Consider the following 17,203-nt stretch of genomic DNA (forward strand, 5'->3'; position numbering starts at 1 on the left):
AAAGGGAGCCACGTCCTTCTCCTCTGCTAGGCAGAAAAAAACTGAGGCTGCATGCTGCAGGGAGGAGGGTTATGTCCGGAGGGGCTGTTCAACTCTGTTAAAGTAACATGTATTTAAATATCTAACATGTTCTGCCTAGTCCTCTCCTATGAACAGGAACATAACCCATATGTCAAGATTCGTGAAGGCTGTGTCCGTCCATGGACGATAAAAGATTATTTGTTTTTCATTATCCTTGCATGTGATTGGTTATTCTTTGCAAAGTGAAGCTTTATCTCATTTACTAAACTCTGGAGCAAATGCATTTGCAGAGTGCACAGTCTATATGCCTTTACTAAATGAACCCCACTGGGGCAAGAGGAAGTTTACTCCATAAGACTAAAAGAAGAGAAAGTAAAAGTTCCATAATCACTGTTCAAATATTTCCTCAGATGCTAAAACGGCACAATCAGTAACCTTCTTTTTATGTCCTGTATTTCTAGTCTACAGCATGGTATTGGAATGGGGATCAAGATGTATGCTGTGCTTCAAAAAACAATTAAGGAAGCAAATCTGGAATTTTTATGCTTGTTTCTTATACTTTGAAGTCAGATCTATCAAGAGGTTCTCACCTTCCCTTATGAAATATCTTTACACGGTCACTGCCATAAACCAGCTGGCCATTTCTATACCATCTTCCAGGAACATTCTCAGAGATTTCACACTTCAAATTAATTTCCTTGCCAAGATTCACAGTCATATCAGTCAGGGGTTGTAATATTTTCAGTGGCCGCACTTTAGAAAAAGAGACAAAATAATTAAATTACTAATACCAAATTTTTCTAGACATAGTAAGACCTAAAGTTTAGAGATGTGTTGTTAAAACATTCTTGATCCCTAAAATCTTACAGATGTTTAATACTGGACACCCACATTATGCAATCTTTTCCTGCTAAATGTTCAAGGGGATATAGAGAAAATTCTGAAAACCAACAGCAACTACAATTTTGTCTGGTGAAACAATTTAGATTACTAGAAAAATTCCTGAAATTTTAATTTTTTTTCCAGCTCTGGCTGGAGAGGATTGACAATGCTAATTTATTGTTCTGGTGACACCTTGTTAGGGTGTGACAGTATGTCACTAGGGATGAGCTTTATGTTCATGGCTGAATAGTGAACAATTTTGAGTGTTCGTGGCAAATTCGAAAGCCGCGGAACAAAAAAATCTATGGGAGAAATTTTAAAGGCTAATCTATGGGAGATCTATGATTATGATATAATGGGAAGGGGTTTATTATAGCTCATTATAGCCGCGGGTAGTTTTAAATTTCTTATTTTCCTTTAAAAATGTCATTTAGTGCAGGGACTGTTATAAACACGAGAAACATGTGCTACTTTACAGGCATACTATAGACACTCCCCAGGTACGAAATTTAAAGGAATATTTCACTTTTAATGTTTCACTTTAAGCATGATTAAAATCACTGCTCCCGGAAAAACTGCAGTTTTTAAAACTTTTTTGCATTGATACATGTCCCCTGGGACAGGATCAAGGTCCCCAAACACTTTTTATGACAATAACTTGCATATTAGCCTTTAAAATTAGCATTTTTGATTTTTCATGTTCGTGTCCCATAGACTTTAATGGTGTTCGCATGTTCGAACACATTTTTTGCCTGTTCACATGTTCTGCTGCGAACCAAACCGGGGGGTGTTCAGCTCATCCCTATATGTCACTGAGGCAAGACATAAGGAGAGATCTCCTGCCATGAATACACAGACAGTGCTACAAATCTGACAGAGGTTCTAACCCTTGACCCCTATCAAAAACAAAATACATAACATTTTTTGTCAGAATTGGGCTTTAACTCCTCAGAGATAACAATCATTTACAGTATTAACATTTCTCATTATTGCATATTGAATTAGGTTATAAAATCTTGGTAATAATTTGGCATTGATTCCTTAAAAAAAAAAAGAATTGACCCTTCCTTGTGTATGACACATCTGAATGTGGAAATCTTCCAGGTAAACTCCTTTGAGCAAATGTTAACACAGTAATATAATGCAAATATTTAAACTGTTAAGAATTTTAATTCACCATTCAATGTAAGTATTTTTCCTAAAGGCGATCAGTTTTTGTTTACACAATAACTACATTAAAGCATTCGACAAAACAAGCCCTTACGGTCAACTTGGACTTGAGCTGCTGACTGTCCTCCTGTAGTCATCACAGAATAGGTGGCTGAGTCCCCTCTGTCTGCGTCATCTATAATAAGTATACGCTTTTTGCCATCAACCTTTAGTCTGTACCTTGACCTTGGTTCATTAGTAATTTCAACACCATTTTTAAACCTGAGAAACCAGAAACAATGTGTTCATTACAATAACACAAATGTTTATGTGTATTTTTCTTTAATTAAATTGTACTTGTTGGAGGATTCATAAAGTGCTATAAGGCTTGGAAAACGTACCATTTCACACTGGCTTCTATATCCGATACCTCACACTCCAGTTCCACTCTTTCTCCACAGTATGTGCTGACGTTCTCCAGCTCCTTTGTGACCAGCACAGGTGGTTCTGTCATGAAGGAGACCAATCAAATTATCACTTTAAAAACATAATGACTGTGAGATTTACTTCAGAAGCCAAAATGTGCAATTATATTGGGATTACTAGTTAAGAGATGGGAGGATGTTCAGTTCTTCACCAAACAGTGCAGTTAGAATAAGAAAGTCAGCAATGTAGTTCACACATTCTATCTAGTATAATCGATCTGTAGCTTATTTGCAAAGTTTTCAGCAATTTGTACAGCACTGTTATTCAGCTTTCATCCATTTGGGATATAAGGCCTTGCACACACAGGTCTCAACTGGTTGAAGTAAATGGACTTGTGTCTTTTTTCAACCAGAATAACTGTGTAATATGTAAAGGAGCATTGTTTAGAAAATGCTTTTACAGTATTTCAGAGTGTTGGAAGGCAACAGCCATGTAGGCTAAGTTGGAATTTGCAAGTTGACCCAGCAGGGTGTTCAAAACTAGGAGTCACAAATGGAAATTCATATCCATAAGTATGTTCTCACCTAGGCCTCCTGATGTGAGGTATGGGGGTAGGGGAGCAACGGATAAGACCTCCTGAAGAAGTACGAATTCAAATGTCCTGAACATAAAAAGGCCAGCTGGCACTGAAAGATGACCTGGATCATATAGCGGTGATTTATGGACGAATGCTGCCCCTAGTGGACACTACAGTATGCTTATTGGAAGATGGACTAGAGAAGAATGTAATTCCTGGTAATTAGGAAGGACTGCTCCTTATGGATTTTTATTGGATAGCTAGGCAGACAGTGGGTGTTTGTGTGCGTGGTGTCTGAGTGGGCTTTAAAAGTAATAATCAACCTAAAGTTCTAATTGCTCTTGGCTCTTCCCCTATTGAGCCCAGCTGAAAGCTACTGAATACAGAGGATGACCTTACGTAAAGTAGCATTGCTGTACTTTTGTTTTATATGCTCTGTAATATTTTCTTTTAGTGTTTTATGTTAGCATTCCTACTTTCTTGGGAAATATATAAGACCCTTGCCTATTTAAGCAATGTGTTTATTTTCATAGCTGGCATTGTTGTTGTACCATCACCAGTAACCTGATCAGAGCTTTGATAGATTAGCTAATTATAGCAATAGACAAGTTGATAAATGTTTATAATAAATAGGGGGAATCCAAAACCACCCCAATGTTTATTTCATAGAGTAGTTCACACATACATGTACACAGTGGTGTAGTGTGTAGCACTCTCGCCTAGCAGTAAAAAGGGTCGCTGGTTCGAGTCCCAAACACGACACTACCTGCCTGGAGTTTGCATGTTCTCCCTGTGCCTGCGTGGGTTTCCTCCGGGTACTCCGGTTTCCAAAGACATGCTGATAGGTTAATTGGCTTCTGTCTAAAATTGGCCCTAGTATATGAATGTGAGTTAGGGACCTTAGATTGTAAGCTCCTTGAGGGTAGGGACCGATTTGAATGCACAATGTATATGTAAATAATAATATATATATATATATATATATATATATATATGTTTATATACATGATCCTACACTTCCACCTAGGGGGGGCGAATGCCGGCGAACTGCTGGTCCCGGGGACTTGATGTTCTTCAGCACCTTTCCATCGTCAATAAATCACAGAGAACTGAGATATGCCAATGTAAACAAGGCATTTCTTAGTACTACTGGGGGAAGGGATTCCATAAATATATCCCATTGTTTGTAGACACTATAGCGTTCACATAAACTAAATCAATAGAGGCTTATTAGATTTTGTTTTACCAAAAACATGTAGCAGAATACACATTGGTCTAAATTTATGAAGAAATTCTATTTAAAAATAAATAAATATTGGATGTGTTTTATAGCAAAAAGTCTATAACAAGACTGCAAAGTCTTGTTGATCCTGCCAGTGAAGTTCACCTCATGCAGCTTTGTGTGATGAGGGACAACATAGCTGCCTCTGCTGCTGAAATCCCCCAGTGTTTGGCTGCAGTGTCTCAGAGGTGTGTGCGTGAGACACAAATAAAGGAGGATTTGGCTACCTCAAGGGAGGTAAAAAGTCTTATTTATTTAGGAGACTTTTGCATCACATTATAACTGGGTTTGAGACCTGATTAGACTACCTTTAGATGTACTTTAATAGGAACTGCTGACTGTCAAACAAGTTTCAAATATTACTTGTTTCTTAGAGTTGGTCTTAAGTTTTGTAAATAAATGTGGTACATTTTTCTTGTAAAGCACTTTTCCATGCCACTTTGTAAAAAGGAGCTTGAAAATATTTGCCAAGAATGCTATGAGCTTTCAATGCACTGATACGTATTCCTTTTTAATACATAAAGGCGTGGATGCTTGTAGGCTCATGAAATCATACATATGGCAATACATACCTCTAACAAACAACTCTGTAGAGCACTTTTCATCTCCAGCACACACTTGGTATGCAGCATCATCTGCCAACGTGCAGTTATTAATAAAGAGTATCCTTTCGTTTCCTTTATGTTCAAATATGTACCTGTTTAAATGAAAAAAATCGTAGTCAGTTTGTAAACAAGATTTTTTTCACATTTGTTAACCACAATTATTACCAGTTAAAGTGTAAACTTTTGCTTTGGATAGAGTGAAGATGGACTAGAACACCTGTCCGTTTTCTTTGCTGTCTGTGTCTCTGTTAGGGAGATTCACCCATTACTTTTGTCCTGTTTATTGTTATCATTGAAAGTAAAAGAAAATTCTGAAAAATTTGGGTTGACATCAGAACACTAATAGAGGGGAAATCTTTCAATGTAGACACTATTTTTGGTGACCCTGGTGGCACACTGGGCTTCCCTCAGTTTGGAGGGATTTCCTCTCACTTCCTGTTTTGGCTATGGGACAGGAAGTAAAATAAAATCCTAATGGGGAAGGGGGGATACAAAAAATGGGGGTTATAACCCTCCTTTACTCTTTTCAAAATGAAATGCCTTTAGTTATACTTCAATACTTTTTTTTCAATTTGCTATAGGAGAGCTACTACTGAATGATGTGAATGTACAATATCTAAATATTGTAAAGTGCTGCATAAATTGTCAATACTATATAAATTCCTATATAAATAATTAAATAAATACTAGTAGGTAGTCCAGAACACCCGAAAGGGCATGTCAGTGTCCAAAACTAAATACAAATGTTGTCTAGAGTTAGAATCTCGGACGAGGAACAATTTAAAACAAAAGTACAAACACTAATACAGGAATTGCTTATAAAGAATTTTTTTAATTATTTTTTTTGTATCATTTTATTTCTATTATGTATTTATTTTTGTTGCATGGACTTACAGATTTCATAACATCTACAAAGATCAGTGGTAACAGTAATCCAAAGCTGCATTTAAAGGGGTTGTAAAGGAATTTTTTTTTTTTCATAATAAGCATCCTTTACCTGCAGACATTCCTATTTTCACTTCCTCATTATTCGTTTTTGCTTTAGAAGTTGCTCTATTTCTTCTCTGTTCTGTTCACTTCCTGCTTGTCTGATTGTTACTCACCACCGTGAAGGGAGGCTTTACTGCGGTGGTCAGTGACGTGCTCGCCCCCTCCTGGGAACTACATCTGTGCGGCAGGACGCTCTCTTTGTGTTAGAGACTTCAAGGAGGTGTGAATTACTGGGCGTGCCGCAATCATACTGGGAAATGTAGTTCTTACATGAACGAGCGCCGCAAACCAGGAAGTGAATGAGAGAACAGAAACTAGAACGCCGGAGGTGATATAGATGAAGGAATTTAATAGGTATTTACTAATTTTTTAACAGAATCATTACACCATTCTGTCTGTCTACCTTGCAGACATTAATTTTAGGCCAAAAAATGTTTTCCTTTACAACTCCTTTAACTGAAATCTAGTCTGTGTACAAGATGAGGAGCCTCAAATCAAAAATAGAGAGACCAGGAAAATAAAGCAGTGAGATTAAAATCTTGCTATATTGCAAAATTTTCAGCTTGCAGTTATGTATGTAGTGATAAAGTTTGTAGCTCATATATTTACTTACTTCGTACTAGGTCGTATCTCCTGACCATTTTTATACCATTTGAGCTCCACTGTTGGATCTGCAAGCTCAACAACAAATCTCACACGTCCTCCTTTGTCGATCTGATAAGCGGGATCCAATTTCTTGGAAAAAGCTTTGGGCACAGAAAATGTAGTTAGTCATTTGTTTTTGTGCTGTTTGAATATTTATACAGACCATACTTGTTACTGAGGATTGTGTCATTGCTTGGCACTGTCTGTATATTAATAAAGCTGATGGCTGACAAAGAACAAATACATTTCCTTAGAGCCCTTTCACACCAAAAACGCCTATAGTGGAGCGTTAAAATAGCGGTAAAACACTGCGATTTTACAGCGTTTTTACCGCGTTTTTACAGCGTTTTCAACTCATTTGAAAACGCGGTAAAAACGCTGCAAAAAGGCACCAGCGTGAAAGGGCTCTAATAATCACACATAGATTTGTGGAAAGCCAACATAATTCAGACATTGCAGCAGCAAGAATTATCATAGAAAAACAGTGTGCATATATATAATTTTTAACAATATTATTTGGGAGGTACAAGTCTGTGCAGCCACAAAGACAAGTTATCAAAAAAGCAATTCTTAAATGTGTCTGCAATTACATACCCCTATATTTTGTAGTGTAAATCCTCCTCAAAGAGTAACTCCCCCTTTGTTGAGAAAAAAATCCCCTCTGGGTGATCAATGTACATTGCGAGGATTTTAACAAACTTTTTTACAGACTCCTACCTTGTGTTTGTCTGAAGAAATAGCTGTTTGTTTGTCTGTGTCTATGTGCATAAATGTGAATGAGAGTGTCTTTTTTCACTATTAATCTGCTGTTGCACCTGCAGGGCTCTAATAAGTAAAGTGGCCGGGTCTGAATCCCTTTAGACATCTATAGCTCAAAACTGAAAATGCTTGTTGCAGAGGATGCGAGGATGCCCAAAATTCTGACTTGTATCTTAGTGCAGACTTGTAGGAAAATTAGTGAGCCAGTCACACAAGCATGAAATAATATTTCTAGTGAGCATTCCGTACAACATCTGTGTACAGAACGCCTCCAGGTTTTTTTACTTTTTTTTTTTACAGAAAATTACACAATTGCAGTTTGAAAGGAAAAAGGTAATTTTTAATAATTTTATATTATAATATGCCCTACGTCGCAATTGTATATGCAATATTTTTTTTTTACTTGCAATATTTTTTTGACAAAAGTGGAGTTACCCTTTAAAGCTATACAGAAGCTTTTATACCCGATCATAGTGGCAAAAGGGTAAATATCCTTTTGCCTATTAATGTAACTTCCCAAGGCACATGCCTCAGTTAGTGTACGGTCATTCAATTAAAGGGTCTATCAACCGAAAACCTGTAGCTCAATTTTTTTATAAATTCTAGAAAGTCAACCCCCCTTACGGTATCTTACATTCTTTGGGGGACTTTTTTTGAAAGATTGACTCCCTGGGTCTTCACTCCTGCTATGGCCATTGTTAGGTAGGGCACACCCTTTCTGTCGGATGTTTTATTCATTTATTTTGTATAGAGTAGAGCAAGAACTACGTAATACCTAAAACTACTTAAGTGGCAAGGAACAAGACTGAAGTCAGGAATTATGGCAAGATTTCACTACTGTAGCAGTACTTTAGAGAATTGTTTTGTAATATATTCCATTTTAGGTTTAAACTCAATATTTGTGTATCAAGTACATTGCTCTTGACTTTACCCATAACAGGCAATTTTTCTCTTTTTTTAATTGTTCTGACTCCCATTAACTGATGAATTGTTTGGTTTCTTTGGGTTACTGCATGCTTGTACCACTACCATGTGCTTCATATGCACAAATGTAGATCTGACCTTCACATGTTTTCATACCATAAGGTTCTTAGCCATATCTATGAACCTTATCATTTTAAACACTGGGGGTTTTAAACAACTCTGCTTCAATAAATTAAGTGCTGATTTGCACTGTTGGACTGTTTGATCATCTTTGATTCTGTGGATAACACACTTCATTGCTTGGGAGTATAAAAAAAGTACTGCATTTGGTGAACTTGTCAAGCATTGCACTGTGCCTTATGAAATAAGTCTATATGTGTACTGGGATACTGTACCTGCACTCTTCTTCTCCTCTCTGCGCATCCGTTTCAGTCTTTTGAGCATCCCCCTCAGGTCTGTAATACCATACTGAAATGCAATCTTCTCATATTCATTGGGATTGGCATTCTTCAGGATCTCCCATACATCTATCTCTGGACCTTCTTCTGGCTTAACCTCTCTAATATCAGCATAAAGAAATTAACAGACCACACCGAGACAAGAGCATATGCATTGTTTTATGGAGACCACATTGCTGAGATGAATAACTGCTTTTATAAGGTAACTATTTTAAAACCCTATGTTGCTATTAACCACTTGGAGCAGAGATGTAATATTTTTGTGAGATGTAAGAAAAATAAATGGTTGTTAGACTTTCCTGGGCTAAGTTTTTAAATACTAATTATTTTTTATTTTGACTGTCCATGCTATTTTTGTGGATATATTCACATACATTTTAAAGTAAATAATTATTGTTATTTGATGCAGCACTCCAACATCATCCTCCAGAATGAAAATTTCACATTTGCTGACAATGTGAAATGATGTTTGTTAATAATCTAGAAACACATGCACACAGTTTGACCAAAGGCATTGGGTTTACCAACCAGTCAAACTGCATGAACATTGAAATATGGCATGCATTGATAAAATCTGTATGACCAATTGCAGTGCCTTGCACAAGGCAAGTATTTTGTGTTTTGCTGGAGAACTTTTGCCTTTTGTACATGGTTTGATCTGGGATAACAATATTGTGTGCATACATTATGTTGACAAACACAATGATTTGTCAATGTTTCAAACATAATGAACTCCATGAAAAAAACTGAAAGCAAGTAAAGTATAGATGATCATAGCAGTGAACTATACATTTAAGGTAATAGGGTTGCTTAGAGATTAGAACAGTGGCCATTCAGGATTGGAGCCCCCGGATGCACTCCCTACAAATAATACTTTTTGGAGATTACATGTTTTTCCTGTTTTCTAGGGTTTCCTCACACAATTCAATAACCTTGGCTTCATTCCACTTTAGGTTAAAAACTCATACATTCTTGCTTCTGGTTTCCAAGCAGCATGTTTTCAGCCTGCTTCGGGTTTGCATGCTGTGTCTGAGTATGCATTTTCTCATATATATATATATATATATATATATATATATATATATATATATATATATATATATATATATATATATATACAGTATGTATATACACTCTATACTGTATACATCAGGAGCCCAATGTGTTATTGGCTAAATCATTCTTGACTTTCTTTCAGTTTTCTTTTTTTACAATTGGTCCAATGTAAGAAATGTTTGGGACTTTCATTTGCGGTAAAGAAATTTCTAATTTGGACTTGCAGGGCAAGATTTGATGATGCCCAAAGATTTTCAGTGTCACTGCAATACTTTAAAAAAAAGTATAAATAGATTTTGAAGGTCTCTATAGCACAAACGTTTTTTTCAAATGCTAGAAATAAATAATACATATTATTATATTTAACAAAGCTGATGCATTGAGGCTGATTTAGTTGAGAATCTTAGACCCCATACACACTGCAGATTTTTGTCTTCAGGCCTGCCTGATTGCATACAAATTGAAACTCTTAAGGTTTGACCTCATATTATATGGTTTTGGTAAATCTGAAGACAAAAATCTGCAGAAAATGTAATAGTTTGTATGGGGTCTTAATCCAAGTGAATTGAATTATGCTCACTTGCAATTATCTAATCATGTGAAAAGCAAATCCCTGCTTTCATTTTTCATCTGCATATGACTGGGTATTCAAAAAGAATAGAAATTTTAATTTCACATGATTAGATATCTGAAGTTAATATTTACTCAATTTACTGAGTGACAATACTAAACTTCTTTAGCAAACCGGCCCCACAGAATAAGGCTGGCCACACACTGATATATTTTTTAAATTCAGCCTCATATATTCCGCCAGTCACACTTTACAGTGTAGATGGATGAATTCCCCTGCTCGACTACTGTATTCTGACAGTCAGTTAAGGATGTCAGGTGGTAGGGGACCGACAAGACATCTGCAAAGCAATTTTCAGTAGGTTCATCAGGAACTGGACAAAATTTGTAATGTATGCCCAATTTAAGTGATACCTTAGGTTCTGCAAACTCTTTTGTAGGGCTTGAACAAAACGTTAACAGACAAGATTGTATTTGTATATGTTCAAGCAACAGTAACAAAGCTTATTTGGCTACAATTGCCCGCACTGGGGATGTTCAGAAGGCTCCTCACCACATTGCCCTACATGGGAAAGATTTCACTAGCCTCGTAGAGTCTATGATGTTTCCCAAGATGAACAATGTCATTTAAGCCTCTCTCATAGACAATTAAAGACTATCCCACTGTATGCAATAGAAAGTACATTTGTGTGTATGAAAACACACACATACACACACACAAATAAGTTGCATGCAGAATTAGTAAATGACAGCTTGAAAACAAAACATAGCAGATAAAGCTAGACAGGCGTATGCATTAATCAACTCTCATGCGTTTGATATTTAGAAGGGTTCGTCAACACCTGGACACATGGTAAAGGATCTTGTAATTACAAGGAAGTAACAAAAGCAGAGTTATTTTCTAAAAGGGAAAGTCAGGAAAGGGACTGTACATTGTGAACTGACAACCTACATTTAGACAGCTGGATTTAGATGCCATTTGACACGGCATGACAACACTGCATTTCTCACCTACGTTTCAGGAGACCACTAAAGTCAAGTTCTCCTGCATCTTCTTGTCCTTCACCACTGTCATTAATATAAAAATATCAATTCTCTGTTTATCACAAAAAGACATTTAAATCTATGATTAAGAATATTGCCTCTAACGACACACAAACATGGCACAACACTGTTTTCTCTAGATAAACTAGAAAATCAAGCACCGTAAAGCTTATTTAACAGAATATAAGCAGTAGAACATTCACTGCAAACAGTAGCAACCATTAGATATTACTTTTCAATCCATAGAAGGCTGGGAAGCAGCAATATTTGATTGGTCCCTGGCTGTTGCAAAGCACTGCTTTTTGGAAAAAAGCTATTAAATAAGCTTGTGTTGAGTCTAGATATGGTCTCACAAGACAATGTTTTAACATATAACCTGTATGTTGGAAAACATTATCTTGGTTTGTGCTTTAAATACACCAACCATAGTGAAAAGAAATCATTTCAATAATGAATATACAAAACACAAAGCTCTTTAGGCCTTTGTGAAAATGTATTCTTTCCATTATGCCACCTTTTCAAATAACACTCACTCTTTGAAACTCTCTGCATTATCAAGAAATAATACACTACATCCAGAAAATGTTCAATGTTCAATGTTCAATGAAAGTATCAAATTGACGTAGAATTAAGATTATACCAATGAAGATCATGATCTAGAGGGCACAAAGGTGTGCTGTCTATGCTTCTTTTGGAGAGTTTTTACCTCTCCTGTCCTGGTGACAGAAACACTGTACAGGAATTGAAAGGAAATCTTCCCAATGAAAAGTCATACAAAAGTAGCATTCTGGTAGAGGTTCTAACCATTTCCTACAGTAAGAAAAAAGCATTTTACTGTGTTTTTTCTTTGATGCAATGGTCTTTTATTTCTGATGGGGAACATACAGACAATACAATCTAGTAGAGGTTTTAATTTCTATCCAATCATTGCAAAATGATGAAGGCTTGACTTGTATTGGGCTTTAATTAACTACTAATACAACACTTTACTGGCTTTAGACTTTGGTCACTATAGTAGGAGATGGATGGGCTGAATGTGGTGAGATTTCATCACATCCACTTAGCTCACTAAGCTATGGGAGCATTTTCCTTGCAAACTTGCATATTTTCTTTTTTGTAAATCAACCCCACTGTGTCAAACTGCACACAGGTGATTTCTGTCGACATATGTATATGACAGACGGATATAAGGGACTCAAATTCAGCAATGTAATTGACTTTTGAACCTGTTTCACCATTGAGAGATTTCAAAATTTTCCTTTCTTTGGAAAGGGTTTTTAATGTTTCTTGTGAATCTTCTGGAAAGAATGTCCTTCATTTTCCACTGTCTCTAGGAGAGAAAGTGAAGGGAATCTTCCCAAACTTGGACCTGCCTGCAGTTCTAAACTTTCATAACTTCATGCAAAACAGAAAGGAAACGTTTTGTCTGGAGTTCCACTTTAAAGCTAGTGGATCTTGTTATTGAACAGAGAAACCCGCTATCTGGAAGAGGCATAAACAGTGAGGAATCCTGCCCTCTGGCCAAAAATGTACAAGACATTACCATCTAAGTCCACCTAAAAGAGAAATCTCACTTATACCTGGGGACCGAAAGGCTATGAGTAATTGGCTATTTAAATCTCTGTATACAGCAGCAGTGAGGTCACAAATTTTTCTGGATCTGTTCCCAACCACCCTGGAATTTTAAGAGCCCTCACAACTCATGCTGAGAAACCACAGATTGGCTACAGCAGGTGCGAAAACTTGCGAACCCAAGTCCATAGATCTAACCACCAATGTCTCAGGAAATAAAATAAACTGTCAGGTTGTTTATGTCTCTAGTATCTACCAAAAACTGTAATATTAGCGTGAATAAACTGACCCTTTAATTAACTATTGAAGTTGCTTTAAAACGTTGATGCTTTTCAGTGCATAAGGTTGATTATATTGATATAACTACAGTTTTTTTTTATTAAGGCTGTAATTTAATAATTTAGGGGCAACCTATCACATTTTGTATCTTTGTAAATTCCAAGACTTAATGCACTTGACAAAGCTTTCAATGATTTACCTTCTCTTGAATGCAGATCTAATGTCCAGTGTTTGGGAAGCATCTGGGGCAGCTACAGAGCACATACACACAAATAAAAAGGAAATAATTTAATCATTAGCACTGCATATGTTTTAGGATACATGAAAAATAACTTTATGGTTGCAAACCCTGAAGCCTCGTACACACGACCGAGGAACTCGACGGGAGAAACACATCGTTTTCCTCGTCGAGTTCCTTGTCAGGCTGTCGAGGAACTCGACAAGGCAAGTTTCTCCATTCCCGTCGAGGAAATAGAGAACTTGCTCTCTTTTTGGCTTGTCGAGTTTCTCGACAGTTTCCTCGACGAAAATGTACACACAACCGGTTTCCTCGACAAAAAAATATCTCCCGGCAAGTTTCTTGCTGGTTTTTGCAGAGAAACTCGGTTGTGTGTACAAGGCCTTTACATGTACCCAGTGAAGTGACTGACCTCAGGTGATACACAGAGATGAAACAAATCCTCCTAATTTGATTGTACCTCTTTATCTGCAGACTTCTCCTTTCTACATCCATTCAAAGTGTAGAACTTATAAAGCTTGTTTGAGCTGACAGAAAAAAGGGGGCAGAGAGCTGAAATTACACTCTGCAGAGCTCTGTGAGGAGAGTTCTGAAAGCTAATTGGAGGGAAGGTACACACCCCCTTCACACAGCACACAGGGACAGTTCTAAGGCTGTCAATCAGCTGGAGGTCCCTCTCCTGTCACCTTTTTTTTCTCTTGGTGTCAGAAAAACTTGTCAGATTGATTCATGCTGATAGCAGAGGAACAAAGCAGTGGGCAGAGATTACAATGAAGGGGAGATTTACTAAAACTGGCATACACAGAATCTGGTGCAGCTGTGCATGGTAACCAATCAGCTTCTAACTTCAGCTTGTTCAATTAGGCTTTGACAATAAAACCTAGAGGCTACTATGCACAGCTGCATCAGATTTTTTTTGTGCGCTAGTTTTAGTAAATCTTCCCCTTTGTGCTCTTATTCAAGATAAGTACACACTATAGATGAATATGCTTTATCATATTTTATGTCTGAGGTTTATAACCACTTCAACCATATGTGAATATTTTCAGATTAACAACATTGTATTGTCAGATTGATGGTGTTTAACCACTTAACCCCCGGACCATATTGCTGGTCAAAGACCAGAGCACTTTTTGCAATTCGGCACTGCAGCGCTTTAACTGACAATTGCGCGGCCGTGCGACGTGGCTCCTAAACAAAATTGGCGTCCTTTTTTCCCCACAAATAGAGCTTTCTTTTGGTTGTATTTGATCACCTCTGCGGTTTTTAGTTTTTGCGCTATAAACAAAAATATAGCGACAATTTTGAAAAAAATTAATATATTTTACGTTTTGCTATAATAAATATCCCCCAAAAATATATATAAAATTATTTTTTTCCTCAGTTTAGGCCGATACGTATTCTTCTACATATTTTTTGTAAAAAAAATTGCAATAAACGTTTATTGATTGGTTTGCGCAAAAGTTATAGCGTTTACAAAATAGGGGGTAGTTTTATTGGATTTTTTTATTAATATTTTTTTTTACTAGTAATGGCGGCGATCAGTGATTTTTTTTCGGTACTGCGACATTATGGCGGACACTTCGGACACTTGACACATTTTTGGGACCATTGGCATTTTTATAGCGATCAGTGCTATAAAAATGCATTGGATTACTATAAAAATGCCACTGGCAGGGAAGGGGTTAACACTAGGGGGCAGGGAAGGGATTAAGTATGTTCCCTGGGTGTGTTCTAACTGTAGGGGGGGTGGACTGACATGGGGAAATGACTGATCGCTGTTCATACATTGTTTGAACAGACAGTCAGGCATTTCTCCCCCTGGCAGGACCGGGAGCTGTCAGGAGGGGACACACACAGCTTTACACACACAGCTCCTGGTCCTCGCTCTGTAACGAGCGTTCACGCGCGTCGGGATCAGGGCCCCTAGTGGCCACTTCGCGAGGTGACGTAGAGCTACGTGCTCTCGCGCAGGGGAGCCGACCTGCAGCTGTATAACTGCGGCGGCTGGTCAGCAAGTAGTTAAAATTTTAACTAGAAGCATTGTTCACTTTAAACTTGCCCTTGAATTATGGCATCAATTACAAATGATTTTAGGTCAGTTGGTGATATATACATATATATATATATATATATATATATATATATATATATATATATATATATATATATATAATATCACCACTGAGCATATAATATAATTGATTATACTGTAATAAAATATGTATACAGCTGAATTGATAATAGTTTATTTGTCTTATGTTGATTACAGTAAAATAACAAATATACAGTATTTCTACAGTGAGCGCTTACCAATAACTTCAAGATCAAATGAGCAGCTGTCAAATTTATCTTTATATGTTGCTTCACATCTATAGGTCCCAGCATAGTTCTCCTTTGCCTTAATGATTTGCATTTCGAATGTGTATGTCTAGAATTGAAAATATATTTAAATGTTTTTTAATGTCAATACAATTCATTTATTGCTAATTATTTTACAGTAGTTTAGTTGCTGTGAATAATGTTTTCTGTAAAAGTATTGAGCTGTCATTTTATTATACAATTTAAAATGTAATTTTGAGTAAACTGGCTTGTGTTCAGTGGCAATGCTAGGTAAACCATAATTATTATAACAAAAATAGCAATAAAATGTTTAGCATGTAATGGTAGTTTTTAGTAAATTGTATAGAAAACTAGCTGAATACCTGGCGTTGCCTGGTCTTCCTATCTTAACCTTTTGGGGAGGAAAATCATAGTAATATAAATATACCCATCTTTTATATAAGGGTGTAGGTAAGGGTTAATTTAACTGTCATATATTTTTATTTGGCATATAAGTAATATGTGTACCAGGTATTATTGAAATATCTCCAGGCGTATAGAAGTTATGTGGGAACATACATTTCCCATTATTTGCATGGGACTTTAAACAAAAACCCTGACCCTCACAAATGGGGGTATTTAAGGGATAAATTAACTATCCTATAGTTTAAGTGGACATATAAGTAACATGTGACCAAGTGTTATCGAAATATCTACAGCCGTTTGGAAGTTATGAAGTAACATGTATTTCCCATAGAGTTGAATGGGACTTTAAAGGAAAACCCCGACCATGGCAAATGGGGGTGGGTAAGGGTTAAACCACCTATCCTATGTTTGTTGCTGACATATAAGTAACATGTGTGCCAAGTTTCATGTTAATATCTTTAGCCGTTTGGACGTGATGCTGGAACATGAAGTAACATGTATTTCCCATAGAGTTGAATGGGACTTTAAAGAAAAACCCCGACCATGGCAAATGGGGGTGGGTAAGGGTTAAACCACCTATCCTATGTTTGTTGCTGACATATAAGTAACATGTGTGCCAAGTTTCATGTTAATATCTTTAGCCGTTTGGACGTGATGCTGGAACATACATACATACACACACACACACACGTTGAGTTTTATATATATAGATAGATCTTCATTTTACAAATAAATATTTGATACATGGTGCATCCACTGGACTGATGTCAGAGAGCACTACAGGTTTTAAAAAATAGATAGCACAACAGAAGATGTTTGCTTTTAGACTGAGCCCCCTCCAATCCAGCAATGTGGACAGGAGCATCAGCTGTATGGGGACTCTCTCTCCTCATTGGCTTCCACTGCTGTCAATCACAGCCAGTGAGCCAATTTGGGAGAGGGTGGGGGGGGGGAGCCGTGGCTCTATGTATCTTATGG

General features: G+C 36.9%; 1 protein-coding gene across 16 annotated transcripts in view; it reads right to left on the reverse strand.

Moving 5' to 3' along the window:
- MYBPC1 (myosin binding protein C1) overlaps positions 1-17,203 on the reverse strand; it is a 168,326-nt gene that overhangs the window by 72,530 nt on the left and 78,593 nt on the right. For all 16 annotated transcript variants that reach the window (XM_040344311.1, XM_040344310.1, XM_040344309.1 and 13 more), the window contains 9 exons: positions 15,791-15,908; positions 13,439-13,490; positions 11,356-11,412; positions 8,656-8,819; positions 6,546-6,678; positions 4,910-5,034; positions 2,454-2,559; positions 2,168-2,334; positions 612-774 (listed from right to left, as the gene is read on the reverse strand). In XM_040344311.1, the coding sequence (XP_040200245.1) occupies positions 612-774; positions 2,168-2,334; positions 2,454-2,559; positions 4,910-5,034; positions 6,546-6,678; positions 8,656-8,819; positions 11,356-11,412; positions 13,439-13,490; positions 15,791-15,908 (1,085 nt within the window). The remainder of the gene's footprint in view (positions 1-611; positions 775-2,167; positions 2,335-2,453; positions 2,560-4,909; positions 5,035-6,545; positions 6,679-8,655; positions 8,820-11,355; positions 11,413-13,438; positions 13,491-15,790; positions 15,909-17,203) is intronic.

The sequence above is a fragment of the Rana temporaria genome, chromosome 3 (genome assembly GCF_905171775.1).
Source record: "Rana temporaria chromosome 3, aRanTem1.1, whole genome shotgun sequence".
Taxonomy (NCBI): Eukaryota; Metazoa; Chordata; class Amphibia; order Anura; family Ranidae; genus Rana; species Rana temporaria.